General features: G+C 32.3%; 1 protein-coding gene across 5 annotated transcripts in view; it reads right to left on the bottom strand.

Annotated features, from left to right (window-relative positions):
* LRBA (LPS responsive beige-like anchor protein) overlaps positions 1–18994 on the bottom strand; it is a 549008-nt gene that overhangs the window by 373309 nt on the left and 156705 nt on the right. For all 5 annotated transcript variants that reach the window (XM_039875986.1, XM_039875985.1, XM_039875984.1 and 2 more), the window contains one exon: positions 1259–1323. In XM_039875986.1, coding sequence (XP_039731920.1) covers positions 1259–1323 — 65 coding nt within the window. The remainder of the gene's footprint in view (positions 1–1258; positions 1324–18994) is intronic.

Below are 18994 nucleotides of genomic sequence, written 5' to 3'. Positions count from 1 at the left end.
CACACACACACACACACACACACACGCTTGAATATCCTATAAACTTCCCACATCAGTGTCTAAATATAATCTATTCTCTCAATTTTAAATGCTTTTCACACACGAGTCCTTCAATTTATCCATAATTCTACTTTCCAACGTCTACATGACTAACTCTATTCATCTTTGACAATATATCTCAAGAATCATGTTCCCTAGGTAAACTTTGCCTAATTCTTCCATACTAAATTGTGGAGTTGTTTCTTTTTTTTTTTCACATTACCAACTTCGTAACCTACACTTAATTCTAGCACAGAATTTATGATAAAGTATTATAATTGCAGGTTTGTTTTCAATACTAGTCTATTAGCAACTATATTTGCTGAGTGGAAGAATTTCAGTAGTATTTAATATCAAATAAAGTTATTAATACCCTTTCTTCCTTTTCTGTAACATCGATGAGACAGGCTAATCCCTAATTACTAGTTCAAATAGTTCCTAGAGTAATGGTATCAGTCTCTCAACATTATCCAGAACTCTATAAAGAAATATTTCTAAATAATAATTTTGCTCAGAATACTATTTCCAAAGGCGGCCAATCATACCTTTTAAACTATACCTTGGGCCATCAGTTCAATTAATTCAAAATCAGCTGCTAAAACAAACACCAAGTTGTCTACTCATCATTTCCTCAATTTACTTTAACCTTTTAATTATCTCACTCTCTTAAATCTATTTTCTCCACTGTATCTTTCTTTTTCACGTCAGTACTTTCTTCACTTTTCTTTCCTACTAATGAATTTTTCTTTCCTTAAATTCATCTATCCCTACTCTTTAAATGGAAACCTTACCAAATGTCCTCCTCCCTCCACCTTCTCATCACAACACGGAACAAAACTTTATCCATTTCTCCCTTATAAGCAGGTCACGGCATGAGAGAGAAAATACAGATATCTTATTCTAGCTATTGGCTTTACAAATAGGAGTTAATAGGAAGTCCGAATAAGTATCTGTTTTCTTAGATCTGCTAATCGAATCATCAGTCTACTTTTGCTAAACTCGGCCTTACTTACTAAAAAGTAAAACCAGAATTTTATCATTAAGCATGTAATGATGAAGAAAACCATTAAATGATTAAATATTGACATGTTTGTAATAATTACTATCTACGTTACTAACTACAAAAACAATATAGCACCAAAAAAAAAAATTATCAGTTTCAATGGTAACAATACAATAAGATTTTAAAGTAAAATATAATGGATATAAAATACATTACCTTCCTTCATTGATGAGTTCAATAAAAGCAAGGCCTGCATTCTTCTGAATAGAATTCTGCCATTCCTAAAAAACGTAAGAAAATACCTGAACAAATTCCAATCAATAGGTTATTTCTTTAAAACAATAATTATGAATAACACCACATGCATCAATTTCCTACCTTAGCTCTTAAAGGGAAAGATTTGTTAAACACACTGCCTACCCAATGCAGCCCTATGAACACATGAATAGTTGTTATTATAAAGTACACTAAACAAGTTAGCAATAATTTGATTTTACATAAACTAAATGAGCCTATTTATATTCATCTTGTTGTTTTTATTCTGTAACATTATATACTACTAATTTAACTGAAATTTTGGGAGTTGGAAAGGCAAGCAGCAAAGATGACCAAGGAAAGAGATATTTGTTGTTGTTTCTTTAGGGAAAAATGCATCACCCCAAATGAGGAGAAAACAAAATGAAGTAGCAAATAAACTTAATCAGCAGCACATATTCTACCATAAAAATTGATGATTAATAGCTGAGAAAGAGACAAGAAAAATTAGTGACTCTGGTTAGACTAGTTTGAAAACTATAGTTCACTAGCCTGTAAATTAACAAAAGATGATATAAATCTATAGTCTTTATGAATAAATTATTCATTAAAAAGCCTAGGAAGGAAATCAACCAGTAGAGTATGTACATATGCATTTTTTTTAATACTCACCTCAAAACATATATAAAAGAAGCGTTAATGCAGTCAGAGTAGGCCTACCTGAACTGAGATGTAGCTAGATCTGAGAAATACCAACACAATATATGTATGTATGCATGTGTGTGTGAGACAGCATGTGTCTATAAAGACATACACACACGTGTATATATTTTTTAAAGAATTGGAAATAATATCCATAATCTTTAAGTTCCTTAAAACTACAGAGCCCCTTACATACTATCTACATGATATCCCTCAAATGATCTTGTTCTCTTTTTGTAAAGCTCAGAACAAAAGACAATATTGAGGCACTTAACACTGCTGCCATACACTAAATTCACATTTTCTGAATGTCTTAAGAATTTTAAATACCGTGTAATTTCACCCCCCACTGACCACTCGGTGTCATGCCAAACTCTTTTTTTTTCCTCCAGCCTTATCCTCTTTCTCTTCTACTTCCTCTTTTTTGATCTCTAATTTTCTATTATTTGCTTTTGAGAAACGCAAGGTGGCTCTCAGGACTAACGTGGCTACATGCTATACTTTCATTATAGGGTTCTATTTCATGAATAGTGCCAACAAGAACATACTAACAGAACAGATACAATAAAAAAAAAAAAAAAATTAGACATAAAGTCAGTCAGATGCAAGAGTAGTAACTGGCTAAATCTAAAACAGAAGATAAAGCAAATTGTTGAGGAAAGAGCAAAATCATGAAGTCATGAGATCTATGTTCTCAAACTCATTCTGACACTAACAGGATAGTTCCAAGGACATGTCTACTTGTTGGATACTCCCTTAAAAATTTTCTACGAGCTTATCTTATGATTTGGTAACTTACAAACATTTATAAATTAGTGACTCACAAGTCTCCAATTTATACTCTCAAAATTCATAACTGCCACTCAACTGAAACAATAAAATCAAGATTTTATACATCTGAGGTAAACCAAGTCAGGAATAAATAGAAATACCTATCTAAAATCGTTTCCTTCTAGCAAAATGAAATAGACTGAGTACAAAAGAAAGCAATCAAATTCCATGAAGTAGTATATCCCTAAGAGAGGACGTGTCACACCCTCCACTTTTCTTAGGAGGAGGAGGAAGAGAGAAAAAGCAGAAATTGCAGGTAAGTTTTGGGATCCTGGTGCAGAAATGCCCATACCTCATCTCCCGGGTAGAGCACAGGGAGATATCAAGTCTCAAAGTGTTGCCCTAAATCTAGCAAAGAATAGAAATGGGGGATAGAGACAGCTTTAATTGTCGATGAACCTAAAACAGCCTTGAATTATTTCATGCCCTAGGAAGAGTTAGAAAACTATTCCACAAAGATGTACAAGAAGCTGAGGACTTGAGGGCATGAGGAGAACACAGCTGTGAGCTCTGCTGATAGACAGCAGGGAATCAGAAGGTACAGTGACACCCCAAGGGATGCCACAGTCAAGGAAGAGAAGTATGTATGTCACTCCTCAGCTCTTACACCCAACAAAGCACTCCCAGCAAGCCACATGGAAATCTGATATAGCACCAAAGTATGAAGAGCCAAGACCTTAGAATGATTGAGATTTCATTCAGAACACTTACATAAAGGAAAATCTCAAAATGAAAATTAATGAAAAGAAAGCTACTTTTCATGCTAGAAAAAAAAAGAAATCAAGAGAAATGCTAGAGGATAACCTACATATAATTCCTTGGATCAGACGTTTTATTTTTAAAAGATTTACTAGGATCATTTTTCTCAAATCGGTTTTGTATGATCTAAAACTCCAACAGGTCGAGATTTTTATTATATGTTATATAAAATTCAAAGCTCTACATGGATAAAATAGGTAACAGTGGAGAGACTCAAATTTTCAGTAGACAGGTAAACGTCATTTTGATTTTATGTATGCAAACTGACTTTTACTTATAATATAAAATTGGAAAGTGTCATTTAAATTTCACAAAGATTTAAAATAGCATGATTTAAGTCGAATAGAAAACTAGTTGAAGTTAGTACAACTATAAAAAATTTGCCATCTATATTTTTTATGACCTGAACTTAATTTGGTATGTCACACAAAATATTTCATTTCACTTAAAAACAAATTAGATATGAAGGGACATACAGAAGTCGAAGAGTACAATTTTTTTTATAAAAGCTCAGAAACAAAAATTTATTACTAATACATTAGGCTTCTTGTTTTCCCAAGCATCTATAAACTCATGTTAACTTACAGTAACTGCTATCTAATCACCTGGAATAAAACTTTTTCACTAGTTAAAAAAAGTTAGACAAAAGGAGAAATGATGTGAAAATATAAATCTTACTTGTAATTTTGGGTATTGTTACAAAAAATCTCACAATTCTCAAAGATATCAGTGAGTTTTAATTTGTCTATAATCCATTCTTAATTATGAATTATTACTATTTAATAAAATATCACACACCAGGTACATAAATACATGCTGATAAGAATTAATAACCCAGATAAAAAGAAACTGAAGCCCACGAGAAAAGAAAATTAATTTTTTTTAATAAACCCAGCTGTTAGAGTGAACGCGTTTTCTCCATACTAAAATACAGTCTACAATCCTTAAGGAAGTTGCCAAAACTGAAAGATGACTCATTAATCGTGCTATCCTAAAGCATTTTTCTCCACTTCTGAGATAATTATCAAAGAAGGTGTTAGTCAAACAATTTCATAAACCACAGCTCAATATAACCTTCGGTGAGTTTTAATAGTTGAAAGAAAAGCTTAATGGTTATCATCTTTCATGATCATTTCAATATTTCATCACAGTATTTACAATTTTATAGTAATGCAAAATGCATAGTACATTTAAAAGTCTTGGTTATTCTATTCCCAGTAGTACTGATGAAAAACACGTTAAAAGCCTCAAATCCAACCACTAATGCAACTAAGTAATTTCAAAACACATTTCAGCACTTAGGAAAGGAAGGACTCAAAGTACAACTGAGTCAATAATTTCATACCTGTTCTAAGCTGTATTTAATTGACTATCACTTCTTCAGGCCATAATTGTTGACTAGTCAATTTTTACTAAAATATACTCTTAGCTTACTAATGCTCTTAAGTTATATGACAAGATAGTATATATTAGTAAAATTATTAAATAAACATAACACTCCACCAAATTTCAAATATGTGCTTTTGGTGGTAAAAGTCTGTATTTTTGGTTGGGAGAAAAAAGGAATTTCATTAACAAAATTATGTCTATTCTTCCCTATCATCAACAAATAGAGAGACAAGGGCACCAATTAAAGTACTAAGTATTAATTTATATTACTTTAATACAATTCGAACTTTCTTTAAGTGAACTTGACAGTTTTCTATAAATTCAATAATCTCCTATAACATATTTTAGCGTCGTGAATGCACTACATGAATTTACCTAAATTTTAAAAGTAATTTCCAATATTACCATGCTCTAAAGCAAATAAAATCACGCCACAGATTGACAAGATAGACTACATATACTTCATTTTCCCTTTTTATTTTTTTAAGAGGGAGTTCAGGTCATTAATGTTGACACTGAATGTATTATCAATTTTTCACGCTGGTAAGCTAGTCACTAAGCTATCTTTCACTCTTAAAAAAAAGGTATATAATGAGTGACATCAGGTAAAGCATAGCAAAGACTAAGAGCAAATATAATAAAGAAGAGACAACAGTTATATGAGGGAGGATAAAAAATCTCTCTACAACCCCAAAGGAAATCAACTTGAGGAAGCAAACCAATGGCTGTTGCAGAACCCTAGAAGGGCCAAGAACAGAGGCACTGGGTACGTATCAAGATGGTTGAAGGACAGGGATAAAAACAGTTTAAATGAATGAAAGCTGGTATAAAACTCAGAGAATCTCAGATCCTTTCCCCATAATGTATGACCATTTCCACCATAGTAAAAGACTGAAGTTTACTTTCTAGAGTAAACTCTAGACACTGCGAAAAGCCTTACCGAAAAAATAAAATAACTTGAAATTATACTTATTGAACTATAAGATTCCCAGCAAGATTAAATAAATTTTATCTGAGAAAAATGAGAAGCCATAATAAAACCTAAGGGTCTATCAATGGCAAAGGTAGCTAGCTCATTTATCACCAGCAGGCAACTCTCACATAGACACATAGGTTCTTTATGTGATATACTTAAATATGAAGAGAGAGCAATGGTCACCAGTCATTAGAGGAAAGACTCTTACATGAATGACAGGCACCAAAGAAACAAACAGAAAAAAAAATCATAGAAAATGGACGATACTGATAAGGTCAGAAAGACTAAAGAAAAGTATAATTAATACCATCAGAGATAAAAATTTTCATGTAAAACAATCAGGGCGGAGATTTTGTTTTATTCCCTAGTTCTCTGCTCCTGTATCAGAGTTCTCTAGAGAAACAGAACCAATAGGAGGGAGATACCTATTTTACTTATTTTAAGGAAGTGGCTCACACAATTATAGAGGGTGACGACAAGTTCCGAGATCTGCAGGGTGAGCTGACAAGCTGGAGATCCAGGAGAGCCAATGGTATAATTCTATTCCAAGATGAAAAGCCTAAGAATCAGGAAAACCAATGGTCTAGTTCCAGTCTGAAGACTAACAGGTTGAAAACTCAGAAAAAGGCAATGTTTCAGTTTGAGTCGAAAGGCAGGAAAGAGTTGATTTCCAGTTCCAATGCATTCAAGCAGATGGAATTCTTACTTGGGGGATGGTCAGTCAGCCTCTTGTTCTAATCAGGACTTCAACTGACTGGATGAGGTCTATCCACATTAGGGAGAGCAATCTGATGTCCTAAGCCTACCCATTTAACTGTTAATCTCATCCAAAAATCACCTCACAGAAAAATCCAGAATAATGTTTAAAGAAGTATCTGGACACCCCACAGCTCAGTCAAGTTGACACAGAAAATTAACCATCAAAGTTCTCCCTTCCTCTCCTAAAAAACTCAAAAAACTAGAAAATGCTCTTAGAAATTAAAAGTATAATATCAAAAATTATTTTTATTTATTATGGTGACATTAGTTAATGACATACAATGTTTGAAGTATACGATTCAAAAGTTAAGTAATATATATTGCATTGTGTGTTCACCACCCACAATCAGATTTCTTTCTGTCACCACATATTTGACTCCTTTTACCCCATCTACCTCCCTCAACCCCCCTGCTCTCTGTTAACCACCAGTCTACTGTCCATGTCCATAAGTCATGTTTGTTGCTTTTACATTTATGTCCCACATAAATAAGTGATATCATTTGGTTTCCAACTTTTTCTGTCTGGCTTAATATCAAAAATTTTGAAAGAAGTACTGAAAGATGTCGAGGAAACAGCTTAAAAGATAAAATGAAGTAAAAACAAATGAGAATGGATATGAAAATTAGAAAATTAATCCAGATAATTCTAGAAACAAAAATGAGAAAAAATGGAGAAAAACAAGTTCCCATAGAATTAAAGAAAATTTCTCTGAATACATGTACATATTTTCTCAGACTGGAAAGGTTTACGTAAAATACCAAAGACAATGAATTTTAAAAGATTTACCTACGCCAAGGCACAATTCAGTAATAACAATTCTTAAAATAATAAAAATACCAAAAGCTGCCAGGGAAAAATAATTTGGAGAAAGTATAACTCTTTGCTTCTGATACTAATATCCAAACAAGCTACCGATCAAATATAAAGGTTAAATAAAAGGCATTTTCAAACAAGCAAGATCTAAAAAATTCTACCCCTCATGCATTCTTTCCCAAGAAATTACAAGGATATGTATGCCTCATCAAAATTAATACTGAAACCCAACTAGCGTCCTCCGTCCCTGTTCTGCTTTAGTTTTCCCCATGGCGTGCTTATTACTACTAGATTTTTTGCCTTTACCTTTGGTTTATTCTCTACTGTATTTCCGGTGCAAGAACAGTGACCAGCACATACCTAATAAGTTATCAATAAATACTGAATCAGTATACCTTTTTTTAAAAAGGCCACTGTGGAAACCAGAAGATAGACATTACAACATAAGAGAGAGAAGAGAAAAATTCTAGGTTGATGATAAAATAAGCCTCCAGATAACAGCTTTCTACAGACCTAAACAGTAATCAATCCAGATTGAAACAAGAAAATGGACAACTCCAGGCCCTTATATCTCCAAGAAAAACAACTGAACCAATAGATACATGGTATGTTTGATCACACTGGTAGACATTTTATGATTCTAGTGAAAAATTTAGAAATAAATTTGTAATGTGTAAAAAAATTTAAATAAACAAAAGGTAGAAAATTATTAATTCTAGGATAAAGAATGAAAGAAAGAGACAAGAAGAAGGGAGGAAGGAAGGATAATCATGGTGCATTTTGTAGTTCTGCCATGAATACTTACTGTCACAATAAAGTAAATGCTAATGCTAAGTATGGTTTTAACTAAATATGATGATGTAACTGTGTGGAAATCAGGGAGAGTGTGAAACAAAGGGAAAACAATATTAATATTCAATGGTCACCTTCATGGAAGAAATTAGATGTCTAAAACAGAAAAAACAGGAAATTGTTATTATGTTATTTAGAAATATAAAGGTAACTAGCAGAGTCAACAACTAAAAGATCTAAATGTGGTTCCTTCCAGAAACTAAGAATCAAGGTGGAATAAAAGAACTGAAGGAAGGAACTATTGTTTTTCAGTTAAATAATAAACTATTACTATATTTGTGAAATAATATACATGCTTTCCTTGATAAATAAAATTTCTATTAATCATATGCTCTAAATAAAGAATAGTAAATGAACAGAAAATGAAAACACATATATTTTGTTCTAACTGAACAATAGGTATTTATCCAAAATTATTTTGAAATCTCTAAATAATAAAATAAACATTCAATTTTCACAAATACTGATATCAAAACTACAAAAATATAAATGTATCATAAACTATTAAGAATTTTTATTTTTTAAAAGTCAGTATTCTACATCTTACCAAATGAAATTACCTTTATTGCTACGGGTAGTAAAATATTCTCTTTTATAAATATGGACCTAAGGATCTAAACATAATTTAAAGAAATGAAGAATTATTTGTTAACAAGAACCTAAACTGACATCGAACTACTTCATTTTTCTCATTAATATAACAATTTAAAGGCTTGTGCTCCTCAACAAAATATTAATACTTTAAGATGTTAGTTATATATGCCTTTGTGAAATAAACCAAATTGGTTGGATATAGCTCCAATTACCTAAGGAGATGACAGAAACACTGTTAGAAGTCAAGGGAGGAGGCCACAGAGGAAACCTCAAATGAGGAAGGGGATGTATTAACACAAAATTGAGAAGCACATTATACACAGGACTAAAGGTCAAAACTACAGAAAACTTGTTCATGGTCAAGATATAGTAATCTTAAGTGCTCAAAGTAAACTATCGAGAACTTTTCAACAGTGTTTGCACTGTGTGTCAGCACTCTCTCAACAGCACATCTAACACAAACCTGAGTAACCTCATACCAGGAAAGAATATGGCGTAATAGGAAAGGACAGGTCTTATTCCACTGTCTCTTTAGGGAGTAAAACAAACCATTACATAGCAACATAAAATATTTCCTTTTGGTAAGTTCTGGTTTCAAAGACTTTGTGAACATATACTTCTAAAATGTACATTTCATTTGTACAAATATTATGGCTGTTTATAAATGAAATATATTACATATACAGATAACTGCAAAGTAAGAAAAAAGAAAATTCTATTAAAGTTGAATTAGGAAATGGTTCTATTTTATAATTGCTTATTTAACAAATATTTTAATGTGTATTATGTGAAAATAACTGAATATTGAGAAAGCAACTGCTCACTGAATTTGAAAAATAAACAGTGCAAAGATTTAAAAATCAAAAAAATGAGATAACCATGCAATGAATTATGTAATTACTATATGGTTTTAAAAGATTTGTAAATAATCAAAAAATAATCCACTTGCAATCGTGTTTACACATACATTAAAACTAATATATTTTCAAGTGCCTTTGAAAATCTGTTTTTAAACATTTTCAGAAAAAAAAAAACATTCTCCAGCCAATAATGATCTCTAAATAACTTCCAAATTGGTGTCAATTTTGTCAAAATCTTTCACCAATCAATACAGAGAGCTTGATTTCAATAAAAGTGGCAAAAGTTGCTGTAACCCTTTCCAGCCACAATCTCTCAACAGATGATCATCATTAAGCTTATATCAGGGCTTCACGTTCAAGAGCTTTATAAATGTGTCCTATTAGTACACGGTCAGTCTGTTTGGCAACTCCAGTTCTCCAGACATATGGCAATTGCTGCCCTTTGAGGTCTGAAGTCAAGTCTTTAGGGAATCTCAAAGCCTGCACTGAAATTACAAGGAGTGTTCATTAGAGACTGCTGGGGAGGAAACATGAAAGACTTCTACTAAAACTGTATAAAACAGCTAATTATTTTTAAAAGTTTTTCAAACCATCTAATGTACTCAGCTACAACAAAAAGTATTTATCAACAGAATCATTTTTAAGAGCACTATTTTCAGGACAGGAGTGCAGCTTTCCTCATGCCTCCCATCCCCCACCTCAACACAACATTTGTCTCATAAGCGACCTCAAGTTGAGATTTTTACATCATGGGAGAGAATAAAATTATCTTATATTTCTGAATTCTTCCTAAAGATCACTGTAAATATTTAAAAAATGAAAATATTTTTTAGAGACAAAGTTTGGTTTTCTAATATTTAGTTTTGAATAATATATATTATTAACTTAAACTCAGACATATATATGTGTTTCTCTAAATAAAGAATAGTAAATGAACAGAAAATTAAAACACACATATATTTTGTTCTAACTGAACAATAGGTATTTATCCAATAGGTATTTAGATTCTTCTTTTTTACCCAAAAAAGTCTGCCTCCATTTCATTTGTATTCCCTTTTAAACTAAAAATCATAAAACCTTTAAGCACGAAATAACAGAAATTACTAGTAAACCTATGAAATGGCATTTATCAGATATTATGGAAATATATGTAGATTCAAATTTTTTAAATTAAAAAAGAATGTCAAATTGACATGAGTTCAAGAAATCTCATGTGTACTTTCTCAAGATTTTGAGAAACATAAAACATATAAGTATTTTTTATTAATAATTGTTGCCTTTTAAACTTTTTGAATGTGTAAACAATTTTTAACTTCAGAGAACCATTATTTATTGTTTCACAACAAAACGGTATTCCTATAGAATTTTATTTTAGTAACAAATCTCCATAAAATGTTATACAAAGTTCATTAGCTTGCTTCAATCATATCTTGAATTCATGCATATGTTCGTTTCTGACAGCCTAATTCTAAAAAGCAATTATAATCTCAATCCATATGTAAAAAGATAACAGAAAGCAAGTACATTAAATCAGTTTAAAAGAATAAAAATCTAAAGAAAACAGATTACAAATGATTTATATGAATGCCTAGTGCTGAAGTTAATTACAAGTAACCCAATAAAATAGTGCCTTTATTATTGTACAGCACGTAATAGCTCTAGATGTAAAAACCAGAACTCTTTCTGCTGACTTTTGCATGCCCAATCCCACAGCACATAACATTAAGAATTAAACATGTAGTAAATAAGGCATATAGAAAACAGCAGTTTTTAACTAAAAGCAGAAAACTCTCCTGCTGTTTAACCATTTGGGGTCTTACACTCTCAACAGAGACCACTGTAAACTGATGCTATGTATTCACTGAGTAAATTCTTAATATTAATATAAAGTGAGATTTTAACATCAGTGTCCAAAGTTTTCCAGCAAATAAAAAATAACTATGAAATAGCATCACATGTTTTAGCATTCAATAGGAGCAAATAAAGTTATCTTTTATGTTTATGCTATGAAATCATATCTTCAGAATTATAGTTTTCCAAACCCTAAATATCTAGCTTTCATAAAGCTTTGGTCTTGATTGTAAATGCATACTATCTAAGACACATGCACTGCATGCTACAGTGACATGTTATAGTTGTCAATAGCCACAACCTGTGGCCACAACCCTGGTGAAGAGGATAAGACTTTTCAGTCCAGAATGCTTCCATAACTCTGTCAAATATTTATCAATGTACTTAATGAGATACTAGCTGATATCAACTTTAAATATAATGCAAATATCCTAAGACACTCTATGGATAAACATCACCATGTAGGCAGTTCTTTGACCTACAACATAATTTTAATAGTGATATGATGAAATGCTTGATAACCTGATTTTGCTGCACAAAAAAAATAGGACTGATGAAACAATCAACAGTATATCTCTCTGGCAGTTATTTTATTCCTATCAATTTCGTCTCCATTAAAAATACATTCACTATTAGCTTATTTTGCTTTGGAGGGAGAGGGGATCAATAACTTCACAAATTGGAATTTTTTCTCCTCAACTATGGCTAAACACTTTAAAGGTATGGGTCTCTACTTCGAGTTTTCTACAGTAGCTCTTTCAATTTTCCATGTAACAAATTTTTAAACGCTTGTTTAAAAAAAAATCATAATTTAACAGTATTAGGTAAAGGAGAGAGGAGTACTACACTAAGAACACTCAGACCATCGAATTACTACTAGTTTCCTGTGGCTGCTATAACAAATTGCCACAAACTTGGTGGCCTGAAATACTAGAAGTCTGTTCTCTAACAGTTCTAGAGACCAGAAGTCCAAAATCAGTCTCAGTAGCCTAAATCAAGGTGTCAGCAAAGCTGCATTCCTGGAGGTTCTAGGGCAGAATCTGTCCCTTGCCTCTTCTCGCATCTTTCTGGCAGCTGTCAGTATCCTTTGGTTTGTGGCCACATCACTCTTGCTCATCTTCACGCTGCCACATTCTCTGCATGCCTATCTCTAATCTACCCCCCTCTCTCTAAGGATACAAGTGATGGCATTTAGGGCCCACCCAGATAATTCAGGAGTATCCCCTCATCTCACAATCCCTAATCACATGAAGGCCCTTTTTTTCAAATAAGATAACTTTTGAAGGTTCCAAGCATTTGACATGGATATTTTGAGGGGAGCCATTTTCAGCCTATCAAACTAGAGAAACTGAATTAAAACAGAAACAGAAGCTGAAGAAAAGTAAACTTTACTAACAAGCTCAAAAAAATTCAAAATATTAAAAAGAAAAAAAACCTTTTTTTAATTAGTATATTATGGCAAGAGCTGTAAAATGTTTCAAGCAAGTCAATTTATGCTACAAGTGTTGGTTCTAACAGTGATTGAGTTGTGATTGATTTTGTTTTCAGTTCCAGAAATTTGGTTTGATTTGCTAAGTATAAAGCCCATTAGGCTACAAGAAACTGAAAGCTTTACAGCTGAGCTACTAGTAACAAGGAGGTATCACAAAGAGCAAGTCCAACAATTAGCAGAAAAGCAATGATAGCACTGCCGAGTGTCCAAATAAGTAAGGCAGCAGTCCAGACTTGGGGGTGGGGCGGGGACCTGGTAAAAAGACTTATTTCATTAAAAAAAATCCTCCCCTGTTATTTTGCTTTCTCACTGCCACTGACCGATCCCCTTTTTCTTTTTTACCTTATAGCAGTAGCAAACAGAATCTTACTCTCTCAAATTAGGTTAGTGCTACAAAACAATAGGGAATCTTTTCAATGGATATAAATATAAGACAACTTTGCAATACTAAGCAAATGTATAAGCTTTCTTAGATAAAGGAATAGACTGCCTTTCCTCTGAAAAAGGAGCAATATGAAATCAAAATTAAATTTGTCCTCATTTATGTACTGTCTGATAACAATAATCTGACAAACCAATTGACCCAATAAGATAATACTATTGTTTCAACTGAATACTTAATGAAAACGAGTTTCCAAATAACTTTCAAGGATATATAATTACCATCATAAAGAATGCACTGTGCATCCAGTAGTTAGAACGTTAGCATGCATCTTCATACTCACTATATGGAAAAGCACAGTGTAAAAGAGAAAGTGTGTCCAGAGAACGTGGAGGGCAGGTTTAGGAGTAGGGAGTTTGATTTTTTTGGTAAACTATCCAGAAATTGGCATGATGTACATAAGACTTATGTCAAATATCTGAACAGTATTTACAGAGCAGCACAGAAATAAATATAAACTAAAATAAAATCTCTAGTAGAGTCCTTGAAAATAAGGCAGAGGAGTTTGAACTGAATGAGATAGTAAACTACAGCTTCTCTTGGAAAGGAACTATAAAGAGGCTTTGCTAGGAAAATAAGTTAATCTGTATTTACTGAAAAAGGAAAAAGCAAAGAAATGAAAAAGGTCATTTCACTAATTCAGGAGTAAGCCAGATCAGATTTGGAGATTCTTTCACAGATACCTTTTTCAAATGATACCTCCTTTTGTCCCTCCGGCCTCCTCCACTCTGACAGCACTCAAGTTCAGGATCATCATAACAAACAACAGGTACTGATAATGATATATTTGGCCAGAAGAAAAGGATAATCAGTGAACTACACTAACTGTTATAAAAGTACAATATTTCTCAACGATAGTAACAAAAGGTATGTTGAAAGAAATGTAGTATAAATAAAAAGCTCTGAAGTATACAAAAGAGACCCTTAAGACAACCGTTACAGCAGTTGCCCTTATAATGACATCAATCTCACATGTATTAAGGTATACTTTACTGACATTCCCCAAAATAGCTGTCACTATAGCTAGCCCAGGAAATGGTGGTACCACACCTTTGGGAGCCTATATAAAACACGAATGTCAACATAAAAAGGCCAAAAACTGCTAACCTATTAGATCTTTTCTAGATCAAACAGTCTATGGTTCCAGATGAAAAGAGACTAAACTAGGCACATAACCACAAAGAGAACAGAAAATAATGAAAAAGACACTGCAGAAAATAGTGAACTGAATTTGTAAGGCAAAAAATGAACAATCAAATTTCATAATAAGAAAACAAGTGGCATTGAAAATACTGAATAAAGAGGATTTTGTGTGCTGTAAAAACACTTAGATTCAGAATTTAATAACTTTAATTTATAATCTACTTTGCTCTATGGTCTGTTATATATATATTTACCTATATTATCCAATACCATCTTTCTTATATCCATTTCACTCAATAAGAAACTGCGTCTTAAGCAAGTGAAATACTTATCCCATGGTTACACAGTTAATAAGTAGTTGAGGGAAAGGATTTCTTAAAATTAAAAGCTCTATCATCACAGCATTTTCCTGGCTTCAGCCTCTTCTTAAGATCCTGTCCAAGGCCTGAATTAAGCAGGAATGAGAATCCTAACGGCTATATATTTGTTTTTCTAGTAGTAAATTCCTCTGCTGCTGGCGGTGGACTATGTGGAGGTAACAAAAGAAAGGAAAAAAGATGCCTTGGATAGAACAGATGAAATACATGTGCAATTACTAATACATAAATATTTTCCCTTCCTAAATTGTGCTATTACACATTAACAGTACATATCATGGGACTAAATTACTAAATAATTATTTTATCTCAGAGCCAACTGAGACAAACACTTTAAACAGAAAAATTTGAATCTTGATCCAAAGAACTCTGATTACTCTAAAATCCCTTAAATTGCATACTATTTAAGAAAAATATATGGATGGGAATACAGCTGAGTCTTCACAAAGCTATCAGAGTTGGATATTAAACAATCTTAAGCTTTACACTTTAAACCTAGCCTTTCTATAATACTATAAATTTCTGTAATACTGTAACATTAATAGAAAGAACTAAGCAAAACTATGCAGTAATAGCTGAGAAACAGAGACACCAACCTATATTAATTACATTAAAACCAAAAGAAAACGTTATGCTTAGAATATTCCCATTCATATATTCCTTTTGCTCTCTTTCTAATCCCAAATTTAAAAGACCAGTTGTAAAACAGTAGGGTGCCAAATTAAAGCACACTTTATTTTCAGATGTCTCCATACTCATAGGCTGACTTCCTGTCAGGAAGAGTTCCATTTCACTGAATACCCCAATCAGCAGGGAACTTGCAGAATTAAGTGCCAGTTGATATTACTTTGTTTTGCATTTACCACCCTTGAGAATACTGTTCAAAGATCTAGTTATATAGTCAGCGTGGTATCATCCTTCTGACTAGACTGCCAAGCCACAGGGTGTACTGCCAGTTCCACAAAATTTACCTTAAAAGGTTGTGTTTTCTAATTCCTAGTGTGCTAGTGAATCAACAGGATGCCTGTATTTCAGGAATAAATCCTGCATTTACAGTTAAATTATGCTTGTCTTTGTCTTTGGTTGTAACAAAGCACTTTAAATTAATATTGTAAAGGTCTGCATCCAGATTGAAATGAAGATCAATTAATGTTCACTAATCCATCAACTTATTTTATTTTTAAAAGTAATATGCAGTACTTTACTCTTGTTTTTTAATGTTTTTGCTGTTGTTAAGACGAAGGAATCCATCTTATAAAAGCAAGTTATCTGTTATAAAAATGTGAATCAAGTAAAACCATAAATATTTTTACATTAGCATAGTTATTAAACTTTCAGATACTTTAAAAATTTTAGTACATTAAGATTTTGTGATTAGTTAATATACCTTGAATCTTGAACTACTCTTCAACTCCATAAACTTCCTGTCATGCTTCAAAGGTATCTTGTTCCTTATTATAAGGTCAATTGTTTCTACTGCATACAAAATTAAGGTAATTCTGAGCATTTCAATGTGGAACACCTATGCTCACAACCTTTGTCCATTTTAGGGATACGGCATTCACAGCAGCTCTAAGGCAAAAACTAGGTGATTGTACTGGAAGCCTTTTTTTTTTTGATCCCGATGTTAATCACTACTCTATTGATTCTCATCCATTCACAATAAAAAGGTCATAAGAACTGACAATAATAAAGCTCAGATACAATCAATTTACGGTCACTAATTCCATAAGTACATGTACATTCTAAGAACGAGGCATAAACACATCAAAAAAAAAAAAAAAGAGGGGTAACATTATGAAAAGTTTGAAATACTACATTATATTGACCTAGTTGAACCATACATACTACATATAAACTGGTCTTTAAGAAGCTGAGAGCCCCAAAGTCCTATTTACTTGGGAAAAATAATGCTGATTACAAAGAAAATGAAATGATTTATTTACAGCATATCAAAGTATAAGTTTCAACATCTAATACTTTGCAAATTTGTTGCCACTGAAAGAAAATAGTAACATCTTTCTAGTCAGATATAGATCATTTATTTTATAAAATCTTAACATACAAGAAAGTATTAATACACTTAGGTAAACACATCATTTTTAAGAGCCAGAGGTTCAACCCATTTGCCTTCTCTTTGTTAGCAGAAGATGTGATGCCTGAAATGCTGTGCTATCTAAAAGCAGTGGCTTACGCTATGGAAAACAGTATGGGGTTTCCTCAAAACACTAAGAATTGATCTACTATATGATCCAGCAATCCCTCTACTAGGTATTTACTCCCAAAATTTGAAAACTCATATCCGAAAAGATATTTGCACACCAATGTTCATAGCAGCATTATTCACGGTGGCCAGAACATGGAAGCAACCGAAGTGTCCTACGATAGATGATTGGCTAAAGCAGCTGTGGTACATATATACAATGGAATATTACTCAGCCATAAGAAGAGATGAGATATTGCCATTTGCGACAACATGAATGGATCTCGAGATAATTGTGCTAAGCAAAATAAGTCAGACAGAAAAAAATTGAAAACCACATGATATCACTTATATGTGGGATATAAACCTAAAAGCAACAAATGAACAGGACAAATAGAGACTCATGGACAACAGACTAGTGGTTACCAGAGAGGAGGGGGGAGGGGGAAGGTAGATGGGGTAAAGCAGGTCAAATATGTGGTGAAAGAAAGAAATCTAACTATGAGAAATAAACACAGAGTAAAAATATATGTATCTTACTGTTAAAATGTACAGCTGAAACTTATTGGATTTCCTTAACCAATGTTACATTGTAGTATATATGTCAATGTCACTACTTTTTAAAAAGTAGTGGCTTAAAGGTGTTAGAAATAATTCTACAGAAAGGAAAACCAACATGCACAAAATTGATTTCTCCATAAGAAGTCATCAGCTGTGACTCTTCTAACCAGGTAGGTCCTTCTGAGACCCAAAGGTGATCAAGCAAAAGGGCTTTAATATGTTTCACTTTCTTACTTTAAAACATTTAAGGTGATCAAGCAAAAGGGCTTTAATATGTTTCACTTTCTTACTTTAAAACATTTAAAACATTTAAGCATCAGGTAAGGGTTCAGAATTAGGGTTTGAAGCCTATATATAAGGGCTAACTTGCCTTTCAGATTAAGACAGAATTGGATAAAAGACAATTATAAAATAGAATGGTGTCTGTTCTTTAAGGTAAATACTTTTTAATGAATCAAAATCTCAAGAATTTTAAAGGCAACTTTACCTAAACAAATTATAACAATTTATTCAATAAATACCTATTATATGTTTACTTTATTATAATCCTGGCACTAAAAAACAATATAGACAAAATAAACAAGAAATGGTTTCCTGATCTCAAGAATTTTTCAATCTAATAAAATAAAAATTAAAATATAGCATGACAAGTACTAAAATAGCTCTTATGTCTATAAATTTAACTCTTCTTTAGCACTTATCTCCATAAATTTAACTCTAAGATAGAGTTCTCTAAGCTCGTAAATTTGCACCCCTTAATCCAATGCTGGGGCATCTAAGCTAAGAACTGAAAATGAATAAGAGTAAATAAAATGTGAAATTATTTTAATTTATAATAAGTGAACATATATTAATTGAGTATCTTTATTATATATTCACAGAGAGATTTTGATATGTCCTCATGCCAAAACGTGTTTGTTGCAAAGACTGAGTTCTTCGGATTGTATCAGAAGAAGAGCAAATTCCTATGTAAATATAATGATTGTTCCTAAATATATCTGCATGAATTTTAACTACCAGTATTTCATTCTCCACTCACTCCTCAGGGTTAAGGATCACCAAGATAGATTCTGTTTACTATCTCTAGAAATT

Source organism: Pteropus medius, unplaced genomic scaffold, assembly GCF_902729225.1.
Source record: "Pteropus medius unplaced genomic scaffold, Ma_sr-lr_union100, whole genome shotgun sequence".
Classification (NCBI taxonomy): Eukaryota; Metazoa; Chordata; class Mammalia; order Chiroptera; family Pteropodidae; genus Pteropus; species Pteropus medius.
The sequence above is the reverse complement of the archived record's forward strand: the minus strand, read 5'-3'. Positions and strand labels throughout refer to the sequence as shown.